This window comes from Corvus cornix, chromosome 3 (assembly GCF_000738735.6).
Source record: "Corvus cornix cornix isolate S_Up_H32 chromosome 3, ASM73873v5, whole genome shotgun sequence".
NCBI classification, from domain to species: Eukaryota; Metazoa; Chordata; class Aves; order Passeriformes; family Corvidae; genus Corvus; species Corvus cornix.
Genome location: NC_047056.1, coordinates 31,090,831 through 31,114,647, shown reverse-complemented (window position 1 = coordinate 31,114,647; position 23,817 = coordinate 31,090,831). Strand labels below are relative to the sequence as shown.

The 23,817-nt window shown below is 53.5% G+C and overlaps 1 protein-coding gene across 1 annotated transcript; it reads right to left on the bottom strand.

The window, feature by feature from the left end:
• Positions 1-1,386: 1,386 nt before the first annotated feature.
• On the bottom strand, positions 1,387-14,792 carry NFKBIE (NFKB inhibitor epsilon). The gene is made up of 6 exons (XM_039568453.1): positions 14,079-14,792; positions 3,742-3,844; positions 2,984-3,215; positions 2,724-2,812; positions 2,195-2,443; positions 1,387-1,875 (listed from the first exon to the last, which is right to left on the bottom strand). The coding sequence occupies exons 1-6, from the start codon at positions 14,420-14,422 to the stop codon at positions 1,810-1,812; spliced, it is 1,083 nt and encodes a 360-aa protein (XP_039424387.1). The 5' UTR covers positions 14,423-14,792; the 3' UTR covers positions 1,387-1,809.
• Between the last annotated feature and the right edge of the window lie 9,025 nt (positions 14,793-23,817).

The following is a 23,817-nucleotide window of genomic DNA, read 5'->3' as shown; positions in this document are numbered from 1 at the left end:
ATGACATCCCTAGTCCTGACAGCCACGCTATTCTTGATTCAAACTAGAAGCCCTCAAAGCTGAGCCCTGACATCCCCCCATCCCTGCCCCCTGGCTCAGGGCAGCCCGCTCTGAGGTGCCAGCCCTGCACTGGGCACAGACACAGCTGCTCCCTGGGGCAGGTGCTGCTCGAAGGGTTCAGGGCAGGATGGCACCTACTCCAGCCCCAGTCCCAAATCCCCTATCCCAGCCCCAGGCATGGCTGCAGGGCCAGCTGGAGCTATCACGTAGCCACCCAGTAACATTTTACAAACATCTTTTTATAACAAATAGTTTTATTTTTAAATAACAGAACAAACAAAAAAGTGCAGATCACATGTTTCTGCCCTTCCCTTTGCTCCCAGCTACAGCCCTGGCTGCACCATCCCACACCACCCTGCAGCATCTGTCATTCCTTCTTTGGGCAGCCTGGAAATGTCTCCTGTCCCTTGTGAAGGTGTCCTTGAAATAGCCCCATGGGTTTGCAGCAGGGTTGATGCCCTGCCAGAAGGTGAGTGGCAAAGATTCAGAAGAAACAGAGCAATCCAGCCCAGGACTGCTGAGGAAATCAGGCAAGGTCCAGAGAGGCCTGGGGGGGTCCCTTATGGTGCTTTCCTGGCAGCATTCCCTTACAAGAACGGAGGAAGAAGACAAAAGCTCACTCCAGAGCATCCTGGTCAACTGCACCATCCAGTATTTGTCCCAAACAATAGCAGCTGCTCTGAGGCAACAAGTGGGGAATTTCCCTGGCTGAGATGGGGTAAGGCAGCTTTGTGCATCCATTCCCACAGCACCTTTGGCTGATTTCCTAATGCATCACATGTGTTCCACTGGCTGGAGAAGTGGTAGGGAAGGGTGGTGAGCTGAACAACAGAAAGGATGGGAAGATAATGCTGCCACCTCCTCCCCTTTCAGCCTGGGAGAATCTAAAACCCAGGGAAGATCTGTGCCCTAAGTTTTTTAGCCCCCTTCCAAGCCAGGAGATGGGGCAGGATCCTTCTGTCCTCTGTGAAAAAGGAAACCACAGCACACTAAAGCAGCAAGGTGTCAGGCACAATGGCAGAAGCAGGGATCCACAACCACGTCTTCAGCATCTCCTATGCCCTTTTTTCAGCCCTGAAGCCAGATGCTCGGCAAGACAGTATGGGAATAGGGCACCAGGCTGGGATCCCCCAGCCTTAGCCCTGAGCAGTAGAAAGGCTCTGCAAGTGGGGAAATCCCTGTGCTCCCACTCACCTTCTGCGGTGTGAAGGACCCAAGGGAGCGGGCAGACTGGGGAAACCCCTGTAGCCCTCACATCCCCAAGCCCCCGCGGTGATGCGCAGCCTCCTGATGCTGTGGGTGGGTTAGATCACATGAGACCTCTGGTGCCCACAGCAACAACAAACATTTATTAGAGTGTTGACTCTCCTCACCCCACACTTAATTCTGATGGGGTGCCAGAGGATGCTCTGTCCGGCCTACAGTGTGAAAATGAGTCCTCTCCTGCTCCTTCCCTGTGTATGCTGGAGATCCCCACAAGTCAGACCCATGTCAGGGAGGGGAAATTCAGTCCTGCTGGAGTGCACAGATACTAAAAGAAAAGCCTCCCCTGTGTAGTGCTCATAATGCCACCTTCTTCCATCTGGGAAGGCAGCCTGAGGCAAACAAAACTTTTCCAAAGAGGGGAGGGGCAGTGGGGTAAGTCTCCCAAAGTGTCTCTGCTCCCACTGAACTGCAGGCAGGCGAGATCCTAGTGGGCAGCAGCACAGAGGAAGGAGGCAGCCTGACAGGCCAAAGGAGTCCACCTGCTCATTCAGAGCACACAACAGGCTTCCCTGAGATCTTCAGGTCATCGAAGGGCAGCAAGGCGAGGAGCTGCAAAGACCAAGAGTATGGACATGTAAGCATCCAGGGTTGAGTCTCCACCAAGCTGGGGTAAGGGCCCGAACCTTCCCCCCACCCAATCCTGCAGCCTCCCACCTCCCCAGGGAAGTGCCAAGAAACCCTGTCTGGGCTTTTCCTAGGGCTTGAGGCAAAAGGCAGTTACCCACACCCCACACAGCCAGTGCCTACAACCTATAGGGAAGGATAGGAACAGCTAGAAACTCTTCCAGGGAGGTTCCCTCTAATCATCCAACTCCTGCACCCCCTGACACGCTTGCAGAGCCACAGGCCTCCCCCCACAGAGACTCACATCGTCGTTGCCATCAGCCAGGTCCTGAGCTGTCTCGTTCTCCATGTTCCTCAGCAGGGTGTCAGCCCCAGAGTGTGAGAGGACGGCGGCGATGGCAGCATCCTTGCGGCCCACGGCCAGGTGGAGCGGAGTGCATCCGTTGTACATCTGGGCATCCACGTACGCCCCATTGCGCAGCAGGAACTGCACAGCCCTGCGGTTGTGGCACTCCACAGCCAGGTGCAATGGGGTCTTCCCGCTTGTGCCCTCCTGCAACCCAAAGGTCACAAGGGTGTTGGTGGGGGGGGGGTCCTCTCAGCTGGGCCCTGCAGCACCCACCCACACCCCTTCGACTGGGTGCAGAGGGCAGCCCCCACCCTGACTGCTGTCACAGCACCCAACAACATCTCAAGGACCTTTACTCTTTGCTCCCTCAAAATTCAGTGCCCCCAAGCCTCACAGCAGTGTCTTCCCCAGGGCTGAAGGGAGTGCCCAAGGGAGAGACCCACCATCCCAGCCTTTATAAAACATCACACATGCCCAGTCTTACCCGAACATCGATGTTGGCACCACTCTCCAGAAGCAGAGACATCATTGGGATGTTCCCTTTCAAGGTACTGATGTGCAGACAGGCCAAGCCTGTGATGGGGAGGCAGAAGAGAGAGCCACAGTCAGCTCAGACCACCCTGGGGCACACCAATCCCAGCCCCATTCCCCTTCTGTGTGCTCCTGGATCCCTGCATACATATCTCATGATCTCTGCCCTAATCTGGCCACCAGCTCTGCCACCGGGCTGCCCTCAGGTCTCACCTTGCCAGTTCTGGAGCTGCAGGTCCTGGTGGTGCCTATGGGGCTGAGTCGTGCCATCCGCTGTGGCTGTGCCCTCCAGCAGCTGCTGGGCACACTGCAGGTGCTGCTGTTCACAGGCCAAGTGCAGCGGGGTGTTGCCATTGCGGTCCTGCAGCCCAGGGTTCACTCCCTTCTGGATCAGTGCCTGGATCACACTGGGCTGCTCCAGGTACACAGCGAGGTGGAGCGGGGTCTGGAGAGAAATTAGGAAAGGGGAGAATGTCCCATGGGACACCAGGTGTGATGAGCCCCATCAGTGTCCAGGAGCTAGCCTGGCAGCATGGGCTGACTGCCACCCAGGAGACCCCCATCCCTGTCCTGAGGTTACATGTGGCTGACACTGGTGGGGTCACATGGCTTGCTGTTCCCCTGCACCTCAGCTCAGGGATCACCCATGGAGACAGAGCTCATTCTCCCAAGTTATCTACCCTGCCACACTCCAGCCATGCCTCTTTCACAGCTGTCTGCAATGTCCTGGGGCCTTGCAAAGGAACCCTTCACCCCACGGTGCTGGGAGCTATCACACTTCTCTCTCTCAGGGTATCTCCACCTCCCTTCTTCCCCTCCCTGTAAAGAGGCTGCTCACATGGGACCTTCACCACGCTCTGGGGGAAGCAGGTGTGGGGTCCTGGGGAAAGGGCAGATGGATTGGGCATCTATCCAGGAAACAGCTGCAGCATTTCTCTTCCTCCCATCTTCTGCCTATCACAACAGCATACCTGGAAAAGATCATTTTGGATCTCCAGCACCTCCCTGGGTAGCTGAGCAATGCAGCAGAGTGCTACAGCTGGGACACAGTGGATAATGGCCAGATGAACCAACCTGCAGAGGGGATAATGGTGACAGGAAAGAAAAAAAAGAAAAGTAAGTCCTGAGTGCCATGCTCAGGAGCAGAGATCCTTTCCTGCTGCATGAAGGAATAATCCCCCTGCCTCCTCCAGTCTCCCTCCCTCCAGCTTGGAGCTCCTCCATCCTGCCCTCTCCCTGGGGAAGCTCAGCAGAAGGCCAAGGCAGGAACATGGTCTGAGGCTCCACAGGGCAGTCCTTTACTCTGATCCCCATGGGGAACAGACCCTCCTGTCCCTGCTAAGCAACACAGGGTCCTCCCTCAGACCTCACAGCATGTGTAGGATTTCAACCTGCCACTGTCCAAAGCCAGACCTCCAACTGGTGTAGGTCCAAAGAGCCTGGGATGTGTTTTCCAGAGTCCAAGCGCTGGGTTTGGTGGCTGCGGAGGGAGGTCTGGGCTCTGGCAGCTGCCTGGGGAATTCCAGTTCCCTGCTGCCAGCTGCACACTGTACTTCTGCTTTCCCCTCCACAAAGGCAAAGAGTCAAAGCTGTGCAGGAGCCCAGGGCTGGTCCAAGATCACCTGCATGGCACAGTCCCTATGCCAGCTGACCTGCCGGTCCACTTTGATTTCCTCTTCTCTCCCCCACATCCTTCCCTTTTAGCACTGTCACGGCAGGGCTGCACGCAGCCCATCAGCACAGAAGGACACCAGAGATGCAGCTGTCAGAGCTTGGTGGCCAGCAGGGAGCTCTGGTCCTCAGGACTGTGGTCCTCACAGCCATGGGGTGGCCAGGCACCCCAGAGTCCCCCAGCCCCAGCACAGTCAGAAGACGAGCGAGACCACAACAGAGGCAGAGCCAAGAGGGAATTTACAGTTCCCCCTGCCAACCTCCTGTCTCCCAGGCCCCTTGCACTGAAGGGCTATCCTCCCACCATAGGGCAGCACCCTCAGGCCAAACCTGGCCACTGTGGTCAGCAGCAAGGAGCTCCCACTCTGTACAGCATGGCAGGCATGAGCTGAGCCTCCTGCTCCCTCCTCACCACTGCACTGGGGACCTTGGGTGGCCTCTCTCTCTGGAAGGAATCAGCTCCAAACTGAAGGCTGGGCTCTGTCACCCATGCTGCTTTGATGGAGACTGACAGGGCCAAGATATGCAGGGTGAGAGCTGTGCCAGCCCTGACAAGACACTCTCCAGACAGCTTTGGGATGCCACCTGTGATGTGGGGGATAGAGAGCATCCCTCCACAGGCAGGAGGGGCAACACCTGGCCCTAAAGCTTTGCAGACAAGAAGTGGGGCTGGGACTGCCTTTTTGCCAGTTGCACATGAGTGTGCTGAGAAGCTCAGAGGCCAGTCCCAAAAATGTCTTTTATTGACCTCCTCCCAAGTGCTGCTTGAAGATCAAGCCAGCATCTGGGACCCCAGGCATCTTCAGTTGAAACCTGATTTTGAAGGCGAAACAAGGCCAGCTCCTCTCCACCCTGCTGCCGAGGTACAGGCTGTGCCCAACAGGAGACGCTTTGTCCCCAGGGAAGCCCCAGTCAGGGGAATTCCCCACTGGAAGGGGAGGCCACCCATATTTGCTTGCCTCTGCACAGCCACGGGGTGCCCCCTCACTGCCAGCACTCCCAGGGCAGGGGAGGGGGCTGCAAGCAGGGGCCATGCAGCCCCATGGGCAGAGTCTGGCCACCCTCAGTGGTCCATGGGGCAGAGGCACAGCCAAGGTGCCCAGCCCAGGAACAAGGCAAACAGCTGCAAGAATGCCCCTCCCCTCATCAGGCCTTTGCTGACCCTAGCCTGGGTATGATCCGAGCAGGGATATTCCCTGCTGCGTTTTGCATCAGGCCCCAGTCCCTGTGGCAGCACCTCTGCTGAGGTGGCCTTTGCACACTTGCAGGGACAGCCCCTGTTTCTCCAAACCTGCTCCCAGGCACCACGTGCGGGAAGAGGCTGCAGGATCTGCCTTTTTCAGGTACAGCAGAGTTAAGACTGCTCAAATAGGGGACTTTCCACAGCAATTCAGCTTGAACTTTAAACCGCCAGTGCTTTCGCTTTCCAGAGCCACACTGGGCTCCCAGGGGAGAGAGCAGGGCTCAGGGTTGTGTTCCACGGCAGACAGCCCTCGTGCCCCAGGAATCCCCCGGGCCCCTCTGTTACTACCCACACCACACTGCACTGTCATGTGGGGACGAGTGGGGCAGTCACCCCGGGGAGGTGGAAACCCCCGAGCAGCCCTCTGCCACTGCCAGCACCTCACTTTTCCTGGCTGGGCTGCCTTTGCAGCTCAACAAGACAGTGGAGCTGCTCGGGGCTGAGCTAGTTTGAGCATCCATGCTGCAGAGGCAACGAGGGTGACCGTCATCCTCCTGGCCAGAGTTCAGGCTTTCACCTTGCAGCTGGGATGTGCCTGCTTTGAAGCATTGCTTCTCCCCCCCTCTTCCTTCTCCACCCGGTGCAGCCTCCTCCTGGGCTTTCATTTCTGCATTCGTTCCTGCCTTTCCTCATTGCCAACCCTCAACTTCCTGAAATGGCTGCAGGAACCTGAGCTACTTGGGGGAATCATGACAAGGCCAGCGGGCTGGGAGGAGCTCACCATGAGCACACGTGCACCGAGGCATTCTGTGCCACGGGCAGTGCTGCCAACCAGGAACTGGGATTCTCTCCTAGCCCAGGAAACCTCTTACACCCAGGAGACATGAGGCGCAGGCATCGTGCCAGTCTCCACTTTTTTCCACCAAGGCTATGAGCATACCTCTCTGTCTGTGCCACGGCAGCCACGTGGCCCAGCTGCTGATGGGCTGCTACATGCTGGCACATGATGTGCCAGAGCCAGGGCATGGCAATGGAGAGACACCTGCTCGCTGCCAGGCACTGCTCCTCGCCCAGCCACAGCAGTGTGCCCTTGCCAGAACGAGCCCTCCGCCCTGCCATCAGATCCTTGCCCATCCCAGGCTCTCTGCACATCTCTCCTCTGCTTTCCTCTACTTGCCTGCTCCCTCCCTCCTCAGGCTCTTGCCTGCAGTGCTCCTGGCTGCAGCCACAGGGGTGGGTGTTCAGCAGGAACTGTCAGAAAGGGCAAAGGGGAATTTTGGAGAGGGCAAGGGATGGAGGAGCTGTGGGCAGAGGAAATGTGGCAGGAGTACAGACTGCTGGGTTCATTCTCAGCTTTTCCACTTGCTCACCAGCTCTGTCCTGGCATAAGGGGATTCAATGCTCTGAATCACAAAGGCACAGGACATCCCTGGCACAAAGTGATCTACCCATCATCATGGAGATAACCCTGGAGCAGAGGGGTTGGGGCTATCCCTGGGGATGTCCCTGGGACTGAACATGCCATGCCCAAAGTGGTCCTAGCTTAAGCACAGTAGAGCATCCATTTCCACAGTGACACCCAGCTCTGACACACAAGCAGAACTGATGCAGCCCCACCAGTTCTCTGGCTATCCTTTTCCACCTCTGTAGAAAAGGAGCTGACCATGCAGATCCCCCCATCTGTAGAGGAAGACACCTTGTCCTCAAAGCAGCCTCTCCCTTCACCATCTCACCTCAGAAGCACCTAAATCAGGGGATCCAGCATTCAATTGAATTTGCTTTGACAAGTTTTTCTCCCTCTCTAGACAAGGTCCCTGTCTGCAGCAGGAACAGCTCATTCCCAGCTCCTTGTTTTGGCTGAGTGGAACTGTAGGAAATCATGCAAACAATTCACACAAGAGAAACTTGTTCATGGGAGGAAATGGCCCCAGCAGCAATAGAAAGGAGAGCAAAGGAGGAGGAGAACAGGGGAATTCCACGCTTACCCTGCTCTCCTCTTCCAGCCCTGTAACCTGCGCTGCTAACCGCTTCCTCAGCCATCAGCATGAGCCTCTGCCAGCGGGCTCAGCAAGCACAGCTCAATCCTGCCCTGCAGCCCTGAACCAGCCCAGCCTGGCTCCCTTCCTTCCTCCCCACATAGCAACGCAATGCTGCCCTGCTCCATAAAGCTGTTCCAGCTGCCTTCTGTCAGCTCCAAGGGAGCAGCGGATCCCAGCTGCCTCCTCCCATGTTCTGTGTTCCTGCCCTGCAGGTTTCTTCGCCCCTTCCCTGGGAAGGGCACAGCTTGAATTTGAGTGGAGGGGGAGTTGGGATGGGACTGGAGGGAGGTTGCAGCTAGAGGGATGTAAAGTTCTTTCAGCCATGCTGGGTTCAGCATTCCTGATCTCCAGTCTGGGCAGCAGCTGCTTCCCAGCCTGCTGCTCCTGGGGCCCAAGTGAGAGGTGAGAACCGACAGGTGAGCAGAGGAGACAGTCCCACCTTTCCTGGGGTGCTCTGCAGAGGGTCTGGTCTGAGTGCTTGAGGAAGAGGAGTGCTGGAGGCTGACTGGCAGGAAAGGCACTGCAGGAGGGCTGTGGGTGCCTCATTTTTCAGTGAGGTGGGGACAAGAAGGTGCCCCGACCCTGGTCTCACACCCTCTAGACTGCACCCACACATTTGAGAATTTTGCTCCATTTCTGAGCAGATGGTGGGTCTGGGATTGCAGAAGCACTAAACATCAGATGCATGTGGGCTGTTCCCTGCAAAACAAGGGGCCTGTCCCATACTACCATCTATGCACAGATGGGCCAAGCCAGAAAACAGGTCAGCCCACCCTAGCAGGGGCCAGTCACCGTCAGAGAAGCATGATGAACAATTTCAATAAAAGCAGCAAACATCCCAAGAAATCCATTGACTGTGGTTAATCCATATCAAACAGAACAAACTCATACCTCACTCCTTGGGAGGCAAATGCATTCTACAGTTTCTGTACACAAAGAGATATCTTGAGGTCAGAAGAGCCTCTAACAACAGGGAAGTGCCTGGACTTTGCCAGAGCCTGTACAACACATCCTAGCAATCATTTACAACCCCACAGGTATTCTCACTGTCCCAGGATTTTCTTTTAATGAGGCACAAGCCGTGGGTCTAAGATACCTCAGGGGCTCCCTTCAGCTGCGTATCTGCCCCAGTCAGAGGGGCTTCCCAACGCTGTGACACAGAGAGCATCCCACGCAGCTCATTGAGAGGCATGCAGTAACCACTCTGACAGCTCAGATCCCACAACCTCTTCCTACACAGGCATGTCTGACTCCTCATTTATTCACATTATACTAAAAAAACCCAAACCCAAGCCAATAAAAAATGAAAATTTCTGTGTTAAATTAGCTGAGCCCAACCCTTTCCCCGCAGCAGTTGAGCCTGCCTGCAGAGTGCAAGGACCTGAAGCCCTCCCCATCTTGGCTGATCTGTTACAGCCAGGCTTCTGCATCCCAGGACATGGAAATTTCCAGCCATTTTTTCCCTTCCTCTGTGCGGAAGTTCCCTGTGTTTCTCCCCAGGCCCGAGGCAAACCTAGGCAGGCGGAAAGTTTGAAGAAACTTCCTCCAGGCCAGGCTGAAATCATCCAAACAAGGAAAAAAACCTCTCGCATGCACGATCTCAGAAGGCTGCCAGGACTTACCCACTTTACACCAAGGCTGTATGTACGTGACCCCTGCAGCAGCCAGCAATTCCTGGCTGGAATTGGCATCCCAAAGCAACTTGTGCAGAGCTGCCTGGCCTTGCTTGGAGGGACACCAAGCTCTCTCTTCTTTACCAAACTCCTGAGCACGCACGGAGGAAAAGCTGAGAGTTCAGGGACAGGGAGCTGGACACGGGAAAATCTCTTCTTCCTCCTGGCAGACCCATGTTAGGACTCACTTTCTCTAAGGCCCCACAACTGGCAGCATGCTAGGGAGTAACTTGAGATGGACTTGAATCCTGGCAATCAAGCAAGGAGGTTTCTGAAGACCCTTTGGTAAAACCAGGAGCATCCCCACTTCCCATTAACTACAGGCATCCCACTGCTGGGCAGCTGGCAACAGCCCAGCCCAGAAAAGCAGGGGGACTCCCAGCCTGACCAGCAACAAGGTGTGCTCTCTGCATCAGACTTCTTTAATCCTCCTCCTAAAAGTGAGTCTCTCCAGTACTCTGCTTCTTCTTCCTTCCTTCCCCTTCTTTTATCTTCACTGTCACACTCTGAGCACTCCCCCAGGCACACAGGGCACAGGGGGTCAGCAACGCCCCTGTACAGCAGGGACAGCAGTGAGAAAACAGCCACACTGGAGCAGACAGCCTGAATGGGGACAACCTCTATTCCCCTGCTCAGGGAAGATCTCCAGGCCAGGACTACATGACTTGGGAGGGTTATGACTGGCACACGCCAGTGAATGGTTAGAAGTGGCTCTTGGCCCCTTCAAGATGAGCCTTTGTGCTCAGCAACAACCCATGCAGGCAAGGGAGGCCCCTTCACTGCCATCATGTGGAGCAGAGTTCAGAACATCAGCCCCCATGGGGCCCTGATTTTACTCGATTAACTGTCCCCAAGCACTTGTTAAGGCATTTCAGCCCACGAGTCACTGGCACGTGATTTCTTATCAGCAGATGGGCACTACTTGTCTCTGGTGGAAGGAGGAAGTCAGGCTTCCTCTGCTCCCCTCCCTCCCTGAAACACGAACCCAACCAAAACCACACAGTCCCATTTTCCATCTGAAGGAGGCCTAGGTCTCCCTCCTGTGATTAAGCTGGGGTCCCCCGACCTTTACTGCTGCAGAGGTGCTGCACTGCTTTGCATACGGGGCCCCATGCAGAAGACAGTCACTCTCCAGCAGAGGCATAGCCCCCAGCCTCTCCATCACTGCGGCATCAGGTATCAATGGTAGAAAGTGGTGTGTGGCCCAAGGACCAGCACGAGCAGAAAGGGAAACATATTTTTAAGATAGATGATATAGTCCTAGAGAGAGGAAACTCTGCTTTAACTTCACACACTAATGAATCAACTCTGCCTCTCCAGAGATGGCAGAGGCTGACATCAGCCCAAGGAAATGGGAAGGTTTTCTCTTGTGCTGGAACAAGACAGGTGATCCCTTCACACCCCATTTCACCTTGAAGGAGCTGGTCCCACCCCCATCCTTTTCCCAGGATGCTGGAATTGTGCATCTGCCAGATGAGGCTGGGAGGGATGGGGTTTCCTCAGTGAATCTTAACAAAGATTGAGGTGGTCTGGAGCACAACAATAAATCTGCCTGTAGTCTGCTCAGAGGTAGCCAGGCCTACAGCTGGAAAGCCCCTCTCTTCACTTCCACGCAGAGCAGTCCCATCAGGACCCACGTCAGCAGAAAAGGAGCTTGTTTACATGGAAGAGACAGATATTTGGAGTCTTGGGTCACATAGAAAAGACAGATGCTTGGAGGAGACCATTTGAGCTTGAGTGCACAGGGTTTGTTCTCTACCTGCCCACACAATAAACGGGGTACAGATCACTGCTCAAGGTGCAGCCACTATCTTCCGCTTGCCACTCCACTCCTCATGCTTGACATCTCCTGCCCTCACAGCTGAGCCACTCTCTCAGGGACTAATGCACCAGTGCCCGATTACTGCAGCTCTGACTTCCCTGAGGTAGAGGGGCTGCCAGTGGCACTAGGGAGTCATGGAGAGGGTGACATTTGGGCAAATAATTCTTGGAAGACAGCACCCACGCATTTCACTGGCCATCACACCCCCATCTTCCCTGCTAGCCAACTTCCTTCCTGCCGAAGTGAGACTCCTTCTAACTTGGAGCACAGGGAGAGACAGTTTTAGCCCCATTGCTTCATCCTGCCTGCTTTGACACACCTCTCCTGCGGAGGCAGGCAGGGAGGTATCCAAGGAGGATCCTGCTGACACTCCAGCTGTCCAAGCACCTCTGCCTCCACCTCCTGTTCTTACCCCACGAGTACCAGGCTGACAAACACAGGCACACCTTGAGATGGCACAGGTGGGTGAGCCTGAGGGAGCTATGGACAGTGAAGATTTTTGTCAGATGTAGAGCCAAGACTTTTGCCAGCTCCCTTTGTGCAAGCCCAGTGCTCCTCTCAGCTCAGTAGCAGCCAGGGCATCTGAGCAAACAGGAACTACTTGGTCAAAACCCCTGTACTTTTTGTATGTTCAAAATTACAATTACAGGAAAGTGTAGTTGCCCAAGTCTTCTGAAATATAATGATAGCATGATTTTAACTCTCTGCCTGGAGCTGTTTTGTGGCACACATTCAAAAAAGGCACACAAGGAAACGTGCTGCTGACAGAGATGAAAAGAAGAAAAGAAGATGGGTTTGTCTGGCTGATGAAAGGGATGTAGTCTGTGGCCCTGTGATCCCATCTCTCTTGGGACCTTCTGTCACTGGACGAGCAATTGCACCATACACTTTAGCATTACTATCAGCCCTGACTTGTTTTCACATACAAAACCAGTGGCAGTTTAATGAGTCGATGGGTGCTCACAGTCCCCACTTGCATCAACCTGAGCGGTGGATGTTCAGCACTTCTAAATATAAATGCCACCTACCTCTGCCGCAGGGTCAGGAGGAGAGACAAGAATAGCGGAGGCACAAATCCACAGCCTCACCACTCTAACCACAAGAATAGTTTCTTTTCCCAGCAGTGGGAGTAGATCCCAGGAAAGCTGTCGCCTGCGTGGACACGGCAAACCCAGAGCTGTACAACCAGCAGACCTATCACTCCCTCCCTCACTCTTTACAGATTTCCTCTTCTGAACTGCACTGTGAGTGAGAGAAAACAGAAGAGCAAAGGCAACCGTTTGGGGAGCTCTCTGAGAGCCTCTCCTGCCTACAGTAACCAAGGCACCACTGATTAATGTTTTCCTAGCTAATGAGATGTTTGCATAAAGTCTCTCCAAGCAAGTCTGACAGGCAAAGGGCTTCAACCACCAAACAAGACAGCCTCAAGCACTAAAAGCATCTCCAAGCAGCTGCATCTATGGGGCTCACTAATAAAGCAGTAAGCAAGGAGCCCTGGGCACACCATGACAGACAAGCCAGCAGGGAAATGTTACTTCCACAGCTCTGATTAAAAGATGCCTGGCTCCCTCCATGGACACCTTGGCTGTAGCATTACAGGCTAGGAAAAGTGGTGAAGCTCCTCCATTCTGAGGAGCGGCAGAATCAGCCTGTAGATAGGACAGGACTAGAAAGCCTGTCTGGGGAGTGTGGGAGGCTGGGTTTAGTCTAACTTTGCTTGCCATGAGCCTTCCAGCCAATCCTCAGAACAGATCCCACAGTCAGCATTAATGAACTAATTAGCAGATGCACAGACTCCTTCCTAACAGGGAAGTAAACACTCAGGCTGTCTCCCAGCTCATCTTCAGCTTCAGTCCAGATGTGTTCTGCCAGGCAAGGACAGAGCCTTCTTGCTATTCCCGCTACTGAAGACATTTGCTTGCTCATGTCAGTGCTTCTTAGTTTCTCTTCCTCTTGCACCATTACTCAGTATTAAACTCCAGCCTGGGTTTGGGGCAAAGCTTTGCCCTCAGCTGTGAGAACGCTTCGCTCATGCTCTGCGTGTACACTCATGATGAAAACCTTCCATCGAGGGAATGTACAACAGGAAAAAACGCTGTGATTAGCTGAAGGTAATTACCAGAAGCCAAACCAAATAACTCTGGCATGATGCCTCTACCCTTGAGAGGGCATTTCAGATGTGGGAAGCCCCCCCTCATTAAGAGAAACACTTGTCTCCGTCACAGAACCTCAGGAGGGCAGCCCCACATCGGGGCGTGCGTCACAACTGTGCCAAACACTGCGGCTCTGCAGGCAAGTTGGCAAAGCAAGGCGATTCCCACCTGAGAACAAATAGTTCTTGGGTTGCTCAGTTGAGCAGCATCTAACACAGCCATTGCAAGGCCTTGCCCTGAAGAGCCAATCTTGTTTCAGGACTTGCTTATGTGCCATCTCACACAGCCAAGCCTCCCCCCATTGTGGAGGAAACATTGCATTCTCTGAGGAAGAGACAGTGGGGGGGGGGGGGGGGCGGCTTGATTTGCTCCCCCCTTTCTTCTAGTTGCTAGCAGCCCCCATGGCAAGCGGAAGCTGGCTTCCTATGGTGGGTCCATTCTGTGCCATGTAGCCTGGGGTGCATCTCTTCCTGCTCACTCTGCTGGACCTGGCTCAGATACCCCTCAGCCGGGTGAGGAGGGTCATCCACCCAAACCTACACCAGGATGCCAAGCATCCACGCACACCAAGGCAAGGCGGGAGGCTCTTAGGACAGGGGCACGGGGACTCCTTCACAGCCCAGCTGAACGGATGCTCCTCGGGAGAGGGCTGGGGACCACTACAGCCTGGCTTATCTCTAGGCAGCAGCTCCCGGCCGCTGGCCGGCCGCACGGGGAGCAGCCCGGGGCTGGGGGGACGCGCTCGCAGCTCCCCGGGGGTCACTCACGTGTCTCCGTCCTCCGAAATGTAGGAGAGGGCCTGCAGCTGCTGCCGGCTGAGTCCCTCGGGCCGAGGCGGCGGCTCCTCGGGGCGGCCCCCCGGAGCCCCCGGCAGCCCGGGCAGCGCCTCAAGCAGGGCGCCGGAGCCGTAGCTGGAATCCAGGCGCTCCTCGGCGGCGGCGGCCTCGGCGAGGGTCTCCTCGAGGGCCTCAGGGCGGCCCTCGGGCGCGGCGGGGGTCTCCCTGCCGCCCGGCAGCGAGCGCAGCGACTCGATGCCCGAGTCGCACTGCCCGTCCTCGCCCTCCCAGCCCGCCGCTTCCTTGCGGCACTCGCCGCCCGCCGCCCGCGACATGGCTCAGCGCCCGCCGTCCGCCTGCCCCGGCCCGGGTCCCGCTCCCGGCCCCGCTGCCGGGGGGCTCATGGCCGGAAAGCCACAGCGCAGCGGCCGGTGCAGTCTTAAGGCGCCGCGGCTCCGGCTCCTCCTCCGGCCCCTGCCCGCACTGACTCAGCCGCGGCCGGCCCGCCTGCCCGGGATTCCCCCGCCGCCGCCCCGCCCCGGCACTACCAGGGGCTGCCTCTCCCCGCCCTCTTTGTCTGGGGGAGCGCAGAAGCACCGAGAGGGAGGCAGATTACGGTGGCCACGGCAGCGTAGGCGTGTGCAGGGGAGGGAAGCGGCCACACTGCACTTCCCTGCGCCGAGCAGCGCACGGCAGTGCGTCCTGAGCCTGCCTCCTCCCCTGTCCTGTTGGTTTGGGTTCTTTAAATAGCACGCAGGTTTGCCAGGGGAGGGAGGGACCTTGTCAAACCAGGCGGTGTGTGGGTGAGGATGCTGTTGCGTGTGCAGGTGCTGACTGAAGCCACAGGCTCTGTGGGAAACAATATGGTGGCTGTCACTTGTGGCAGAGGTGCAAACAAGACGTCTGCTTTTCCCATGTGCACACATCAAACTGTTCCACCCGCTGAGACACCTTCTCATCTGTTCTGCCTTTACAAGAAAAGCCAGGAGGTAGTTGGCTGTACAAGCCTCTTGGTCCAGCCGCTTCCCATCACCTTTCTGTGTTGCGAATAGAAATCCTTTCGAAGCCTAGAGTGGCTGCCAGGGCTCACACAAGAGCAGCCAAGACATAGAGATCAAAGTTGAAAAGAGAAGGTCAAATGAAGGCCCAGTTCACTGCCTGTGAATGATTGACCAGACTGCATTTCAGTGCTCTCCTCCCAGTGCCAAAACTCCAGTGGTGTTTGTTCCTCATGGATCTGCATAGATGTCATGTAATTACTTGCCAGTGTCCCAAGCAATGGGCTTTCCTCAAAAGACAACCTAGATAGCTCTGAACACACCTGACACTTTAAAATCAGTTTCACTTTTTGCTTGAGATGTCTTTTTGTCTCTGCAGGGTCCCCATTCTTCCAGTTCATCTGAGCAGGAGGGGAACAATCTCCTGCAAGGAAGCTTCCCTGGGAAGAGCTTGGTGATGGATACTGGATGGGCTCGCAGAAACCACATGCAGAGCAACAAATGTATCCTTATCCCACACTGCAGCTGTCACTTTGGGTTTGTAGGAAGAAAGCTTTTGGGGTGTGAGGGCAGCAGCAGGGAGGCAGGTAAGTCTCTTTTGGCATCAATGACTTCCAGTCACAGGTTTTCCTTCCACGCTCAGGATCTGTTTCAGTGTCTCCAGTTGTGTCTCTGGCACCGTGTAGCTGCAAGATTACAATTACTAAGGGAAAGGAGCGTCTCCCACATCTGTCAGCTCTGTCCAGTGCAGTCTGGGGATCTGGGCCATGTATCCATGTCACTCCCTCTCACATCCTGGTGGTGGCTGCATCCCAGCTCCACCTGTAGCTGTTGTTCCTGATCCCCACACAGAATTTCTATTCTTTCAGCTTTCCATACCCAACTGCTACTAGGTTACCCATCAATTGCCTTCCTAAATGCCTTTTTCCATTTTCTCTGGTGACATACTAGCTGCAGCTCCATCACGGAATGGTTCCTTGTACACTTTCCTATGGATAAAATGGTCAAATCAGCACAAATCTATGTGGTGATACACAAAGATTTCATTTTTCTGTGAAGGAGTTGCAGCTTACCTTTCCATCAAGCAACAGTCACACCTTGATTTTATTGTGATGTACTCTTCCAGTTGGGGAATAGGTGTGGATCCTGATTCCAGGACTAGCACATGTCCAGGAACAGTTCAGCCAAAGCACAGAACCTGGAGTAGTAAGCCCTGGACCAGCTCTGCAAAGAGGCAATTCAAGATCTACCACTGGGGAGTTTACAGTCTGGTCCATTGCAAGCTGTCTATGCCTCTGGCTATCAAGTAGCCCCTGCAAGTGGCCTTCCTCTGCTGCTGATGTGAAATTAGCTGGAGCTTGTGATCTTGCAGCTTCCTTAAGGTGAGCCTTGAACACTTTTGAGCTGGCTAGTGCTCTCCCTGGGCTGTGTTGCCGTGGTCGGCTGCAGCTGAGCAGGGGAGACCAGGCACTTGCCATTAACATCAGCTATGCCCCCAGGCATCCATGGCTAGCCAGCCTCTGCTCTGACCTTTCAACTACGCCCACTAACACCCAGCTCAGGCACCATCTCATGCCATCCCTCTTCCGACTGGCTGTGCTTCTATTAACCTTTCAGACAATTTCACTGGAAAATCTGAAAGAGGAACTTGGCCACTTTGCCCCATTATTTGCCTTCTATTACTCATTCTGCAAGGCTTGGGCTCCCTTTCATGCTGTCTTCCTAATAGAAAACTTTTCTGCCTGGCTGCACAAGTTTTGGACTTCCATTATTTTCAGAGGCTTTAAATACAGAGAGATATACACATGCATAAATACCTATATATAATATATTGAAGGTAGTGGTAGAGGGATTAAAAATAATTAAATGTAATATAAGGCAAGTCTTGATCTGATTTGGTTTTGAGGGTTTTTAAAACGAAGCTCTGATTCTGGGCTCTCTCCAGTCCCCTTTAATATGTGTCACTTAAAATGGTTAAAACTGCTGGGAAAATCCAAAGAGAAAGGGATCTATTCCCACTAGAGGTCAGTGTCGACACACGCTGCTCAAGGCACCAGCGCTCTACCTCCACACTGTGATGCCATGAGCATCAGGACAGAGCTTGGACATGGGAAGGAGTCCCTAGGCTACCGGGACCCCCGGGTATTGTCCCTGATAATGTCCTGTCCCCAAGCACAGCCCTCTGATTTACTAAACGAAACGAAGGCCTGGCCCGGCACCAGCATCTTCGCTGTTCTTTGAGCTGTTAACTGGGTAAAATAAGTGAAGTGCAGCTAGGAGATATGGAGAAAGGGAGATTATACCCAGTCTGTGTCTGGTCTGAGGAAAAATAATGGCCCTTCAATTACCAGCTGTGGTTCTGTAATTTTTAAGCAACATGGGTTACCTGACATTGTGATAAGCAGTTACTGCCACAATAATTCACAGCAGGCAACGTGACTGGTGCTACCTTCCCCCCATGCAGACTGTCCACTGCACAGCTTTGGTCCCACATGAGCACTGAGCTGCCCCATTCCCTGGGGATGCAGCCCTTTTCCCTCATCCGCAGAATCAGAAATTCTGAGTCCATAAGAAAGGTGCTAGATCCCCATTTGAAGCTCTCTCTGCATTCTCCCCACCAGAGACGTTGCTGGGCACCTCAAGCAACAACCTGGACTTCTGTCTGGGGCTCCAGCTCCAGCTCAGAGAGCTCAGCCCTGTGAGGTGGGCATTCAAGGGAAGCAGAAGCCCTGGAAGAGCGATGAAAGTTGCAGGAAAGACAACAGACTCTCTGCTCTGATTGTGGTTCCATATATCTGACAGCAAATCCATTCTGTAGTGCACCAAACTGGGTCACTTCACTTTCTGCCCCAATAGAGGAAAGGAGGAACATGACTTTTCAAGATTCAGTGCCCAGAAGCAAGGCCAAGCTTTCCAACAGAGCAATGCAAAGCAGGTCCTCCTCAGGTACCCATTCTCTGGGGTAGTCAGCCCAGAAAGCGCTGGCTGCTGTCTCCTGGTAAGTCTGGCTGAAGTCACAGGGTCACTTTGAATCTCTCCAGGGATGCTGCTCTGGGCATCTGCTTGCTTTTTCAATAAGGGATTATTTCCAGCCAGAATTTTTCTCCTTGCAGTCTGCGTTGGATGCCTCTCATCCTTCCGTTGTGCACTCCTGTTATGTATGGGAGCCATCATGCCAGTGTGGTGACACAACCCAGAGCGGATCAGGTTTGTCTGCATGTGGTAGGTGGTCGGCAAGTTGCCCAGCTAACGCCCTTCCTGAGAAGATTCCCACTGTTGCTCAGAGTCCCACACTGAACAGGGAAGTTTCTACCTCCTCTGTTGTTCACTGTGTGTATGTGTGTGTATGATGTGTAGGAAGTTGGGCAAGAGGATTGGTTAATCCCTTGAATGGGGATCACACCTAACTCACTCTGCTCTCGGCCACAGCATTCGCTTCCATAAACAGAAAATGTTTGGTACAAAGATGCGCTAAAAATCCTCGAACTTATAAAGTGAATGAACAAACCCCCCAGATATTTTAACAAAACTTCATTCTAAATTATATCCCTCTTGTGTAATTCCTGTCAGCCTGGTGGCTGCAGCAGCAATGTTCTGTGCTTGCATCTGGGCAACTGCATGGCTGAGAGGCCTTGCTATGTATTTGTGTGTGTGTGTGTGCGCGTGTGCTCAGAGCTCTCCCTAAGGAGATGGCAGATGTAGTTATGAATGGGGAGGGGGTGGCAGATGGTCTTGGAGAACTGATAATAAACTCATGCTTAAATAGATGGTGAAACTGTGCCCTAGGTGAGAAATCTTGTCACCTGGGGCTCTCTTTACAGCTAGTGAAGAGACAGACTGAATTCCAGAGGGTGGCTCTGATAACCTCTGTCTGGCCACATCACTATAATGAAGAACGCTCCTCCCTCCCCATGGAATAGCTGTGGAAGACAGTGCTCCATCGCCGGGCTATCATTTATTCATGACTCTCTAAGTACAGTTCATCTGGCAGAGACTATCCAAGACAAAACAAAAACCTCAACCGACCCAAGCATCCCTCAGCTCACCTTGCCAGGGAGCACAGGACAGATGCTGCCAGTGCTGCATCCTGGGCTTCAGCATTGCCGCACTGGACCCGATGGCTGGTAGGAGGGAGGATGGGTTAACTCTCATTTTTGAGTTGATTCTGCTTGAGTTGCTTTCCCTGTCACCTCAGCCCCTCAGCGCAGCCCTGCACCCCCACTAGCCCAGTCCCTGTCTCCTATCAGTGTTCCGAGTGGTTAGGTATTACTCATGCAAGCTCGGCTCTGCTCTCAGGAGAGTTAAACCTCCCAGCTGCCAGACTGAATTAGAGCTTGTGTCTCTCCACACTTGCATCAGAGTGAGTTGGGAACAGGTCTGGTGGAGCCACATTACTGAAAGCAAGTGAGGAGCCCAGGCAGGGGCTGGGAGAGAGGAGTGAGTGGGGTGGCAGGGAGGGAGGTAGGGATGAGTGAGCTGTTTGAAATATTCAGGTGCTGAGCAGGAGCAGGTGGCTATCCGTTTGGACAGAGCAGCTCTGAGTCCTCGAAAAAGTGATTACTAAGTCTGTGTTGCCCAGGTGATGGGGCACACAGAAAGTAGGATTGCAGCCATTCCCCAGGACCTTGGCCAGACTGACAGACCTGGCCTATACAATGATGCCTAAGCATTCAGGGGGTTTTAGCCCCTTCCCTAGAACAGCGACTTCCCTGCCAGCCAGGTCCATGGGGAGAGCTTGGTGGGACAGGATGATTCTCCAGGTCAGGGTATGTCAGCTCCAACGCTTCAGTATGGGGAAGGCAAACTGCAACAGAAACCTATTTTCTTCTTTTAGGGAGGTGACTCCTGGGACCATAACTAGAGACAGACTAAGTTCCCTGAGCCATTGGTTTCTGTGGTTTATTCCTTTCTGGGGGTGATGGGCCAAAAATTTAAGTGAGAACAAAACATTTGCCAAGGGAAGATTTGGCTCAGTTTCCAGGCACTTGGGGCAGTTGCCACTGCTCTGGAGTTATGTCTGACAAATGTCCTGAGGACTGTCAAACAGCATCTGGGCAGTGCTGAATCCGCTTTTCATTTCTAGGGGGGATGTGAGGGAGGGCCCTGGATATCCTGCTGGGCTACTGCAGAGAGGAAAGTGATTTAACCTGACCCAGAAACCTCTGTGGAGCCTCACAGATAGCTGTGATGATGACAAAATAGACTCTCATGGGGCTGGATGGAAAACAAACAAACTGTATGCAGGCAGCCTGTTAGAAAAGAAAGGATCAGAGCGGGGATCAAAGACTTTTCAATGACAGCAATTCTATTCTGTGAAATGTGCCCCAGAGCAGCAGCTACAAACCCACCTACTTTGTGAGGTTTAGGATTTTGGGTGTTTGGGGACCACAGTCGTGATGTGTACCCCGTTAGTGATGCTAAACAGAAACAGGCTCCCAGTCACAAATTCATGACCTCTGGGGGTTTCCTTCCCACAATAAAAAAGGCACACCTGGATCTCCTCCCAGCAGATGTGAAGTCTGAGTGTAGCAGATGAAAACATAACTAATGGCACGTATTTCCTTGAGGACAAAGCTTGCAGAGGTAGATGGCACCCAGACAGTCAACACCACTGACCAGTCAACACTGGCAAAGGGATGCTGTTTAACTGGAGCAAGAGGCGCGTTCCTTCACCCACGCTCCCCTTGTTGCATTAATAAGGAATAATTTAATTGGAGTGACACATTCTGGAAGGCTCAGGCAGCCAGCACAAAGTATCCTTGAAATTTTTAAATTGAATAGGCATTAATTTCTGAGCGTAGAAAATCCTGCATCCTAACACGAGGGGATTCTCTGCGACACATCTTTTAAAGAGACAAAAAGCAGCACACTGCTAGGAATCATTGATTGCTTTGGAACAAAAGACTGAGTTTTGATCACACTTGGTCTACTGGAAAAAATAAAGCTAAACACAATGATATATGTATCTATATGATGCTGCAAAATCCTTTTTTATATTTAGGCTACAAATACCAGCACAAGGATAGGTTATCTGTGGCCATCTGGTTTAAAATGCAGCCTCCGTCAACATTTTTCTAGAAATTAAATGCAAATTTGCTGCATGGGTGAGAACTAAAACCATATTTAAGCAAGAACTAAAAGGCTATTTTCTGTAACTACCAGAGACAGAAGAGTGAGACCTTTTGCGGTTTGATGCATTATGGAAAGTGAACGAATCCTGCTAATATGATGTCATGCTTTATGCCTGCTTGGAACAGATATGAATGTCTCTGCAGGGTGGCAGATACAGGGTTTCTGGAGAACAAATCTATTGATATCCTGGTAAGGGCACCACCTCTACTTCTGTTGCTGTGTCTTCTTTAAAAGCCTCCCTGCTTCCTTCAACCATTTTGTCACATCAGAAAGGCCTCCATTCCAGAAATGTCCTGCTCTCCAACATGATTTTCCAGTAGAGCATCCTGAAACCTACAGGAATAACTGGAGAGAAATCTCACATATTTTTGTCTCTTGCTGCCAAGAGAAGGAGGGTTGAGTGGATTGGGTAGTGTGTTGTAGTTACGACTGCTGGGTTCTCCTTCTGATGATGACACAGAACACAATCTTGGATGCTGGCCATCTTGCTTTAGTTTCTGAAAGGCCTAAGCATCACGTAGTCCTATTTCTCCCATTCCTGGGAATCCTGTGCCCTTTGTAACACATTTTCAGCCGTGCCTTTGGGTTACGACCCAAGGGTCGAAGTCTGCCACATGCCTGTTTTCCCCAGAAAGTGGCTGAGAACTTATACAACTTCAATTCAGACAAAGCAGAGCACATGACCTCTTTTGTGGCACCTCATCTCAAAAATAGCACAGCTGGTGATGTGTTTGGCAGTGTTGTCTCCAAGATATGCTGCCAGGACCAGTATCAAAGATGCCTGACACAAAAAACTCTTCCTCTGGTTCACCAGTAGCCACCGACTCCACCAGTGGAGGATAAATTGCATTGTGGGTAGCTCCATAGGGATGGCAGCAGTCTGCTTTCCCAAGGGTTAATCCTAGTGGATAAAAAGCCCAAAATGGGCACACCAAAGGAAGCTCCTTGAGTCCATGGGTGTGCTGTGAAACTCCTTGCCACAGAATGCATGAAGCATCTACAAGTCCAAAATAAAAAAAAATTCAAAAGTGAATGGACAAATTCCTTGGATAAAGACACCATGGGCTATTATATGCAGAGACATAAACTTGTATCACCTTCCCCCCCCCCCCCCCCCCTTTCACCCTTCTGCTTTGCTCTTTTTGTGTGATATTCACATATTTGAGGTAAAACCAGGGCTGTTCCTGGAGGGTGATCATCCCTCAGGCGCCTTTTGGTCTAGCTGAGGTCACATCCTATAAAAAGCAGAAATGCATATAGGAATGCAAATCATTTACAACTGTCTATTAGTGTGTGTGGAATAGCAGGCAGAGCTGCTACAGGAATTCTGGCAGCTCTGGGCTTGTGCCTCTTTGCCTTGCTCTGCCATGACACACATGCATCGGTGAGCTCTCCTTGGAGGCATGGGATCCATCACTTGAGGATGGGTCTGAAACCCTCAAGAGCCAAAGTCTGCCGGGATAATTGGATAGGGGGTGTCTGAGTGGTAGGCAGCGAAATTCCAAGCAGGCTGCTCCTGCTTGCTGCTGTTCCCATGGAAACAGGGGAAAGGCGAGAGGAAACACATCCCCAGACTCTTTTGAAGATGAGCTCCTTCAGCAGCACCCCCGGCCATCACATCTATTCCCACAAGAAGCAGGGGTTGGCAATTCCCCTCGGATGCATCTCCTTGAGTGAGACCATCAGGCCTACACACTGTTTCTTCCTCATCCCAGGCAACAGTGAACAAGGGCATGCCAATCATCCCATCGCCAAGGCTGAGCCTCAGAACTCAGGAAAAGTGAAGCAGTTTCCAGCAAATTCTGCTGCTTATGTTTCTCTCCAGTTTGGATCTAGGGAAGCACCTGCAGAGACACCTGATTTCCTGACTGTCAAGGGAGCTGGGCCGTACCTGCAATATCTGGACCTCAGCAAATATGGAGCCTTCCCAAACTTTGTGTGTGTCCCTCCAGTGAGTTTAGATTGAGGGTCTGAAGAGACTTTTCCACTCATCCCTGTAACCAAGCAGGTTAGCTCTGTAGGTGAAATACGCTGCAGCTGGCTCTACAATAGCTAGCTGAGAACCTTTGAGTCCGGTGGAGACCATAGCAGGGAAGATCCTGCCAGCCTAAGGTTTTCCCTGAGTGCCAGCATCAGCACTGACGGTCACCACTACCCCACTTCCCCCGACCAGCTGGGGTGCCCGCAGATTAGAAAAGCGGGACACATGCAAAGTGCTCCTGGTTCTCCAGCTTCATCCCGAGGGAAGGAAAACCCACGGGACCCCTCGCCTCTCCATCAGCTCTCCGGCTGGGACTGAAGCCAGCCCGACGACCCCTCGGCGCGGCTGGGAGCAGGAGCTTTCCCCGACAGCGCCGGGCGGCAGCTCCGCTCCCGGTGGGGCTCGGGAGGGGCGGCTACACCGGGCTCCCTCCCTCCCTGCCTGCCTCCCTTTCTGCTGCCGGCCGGCGCTTCTAGGTCACCCGCCGCTCCGCTCGGGCGGCCGCGGATCCCGCCGTGCCTCCATCATCCCCATCCCCATCCCCATCCCCATCCCCGCGCCGTTCCCCCCGCCTCCGCCGCGGCCCTCCCACCGCGGCTCTGCCCGCCCTCCGCCGCGT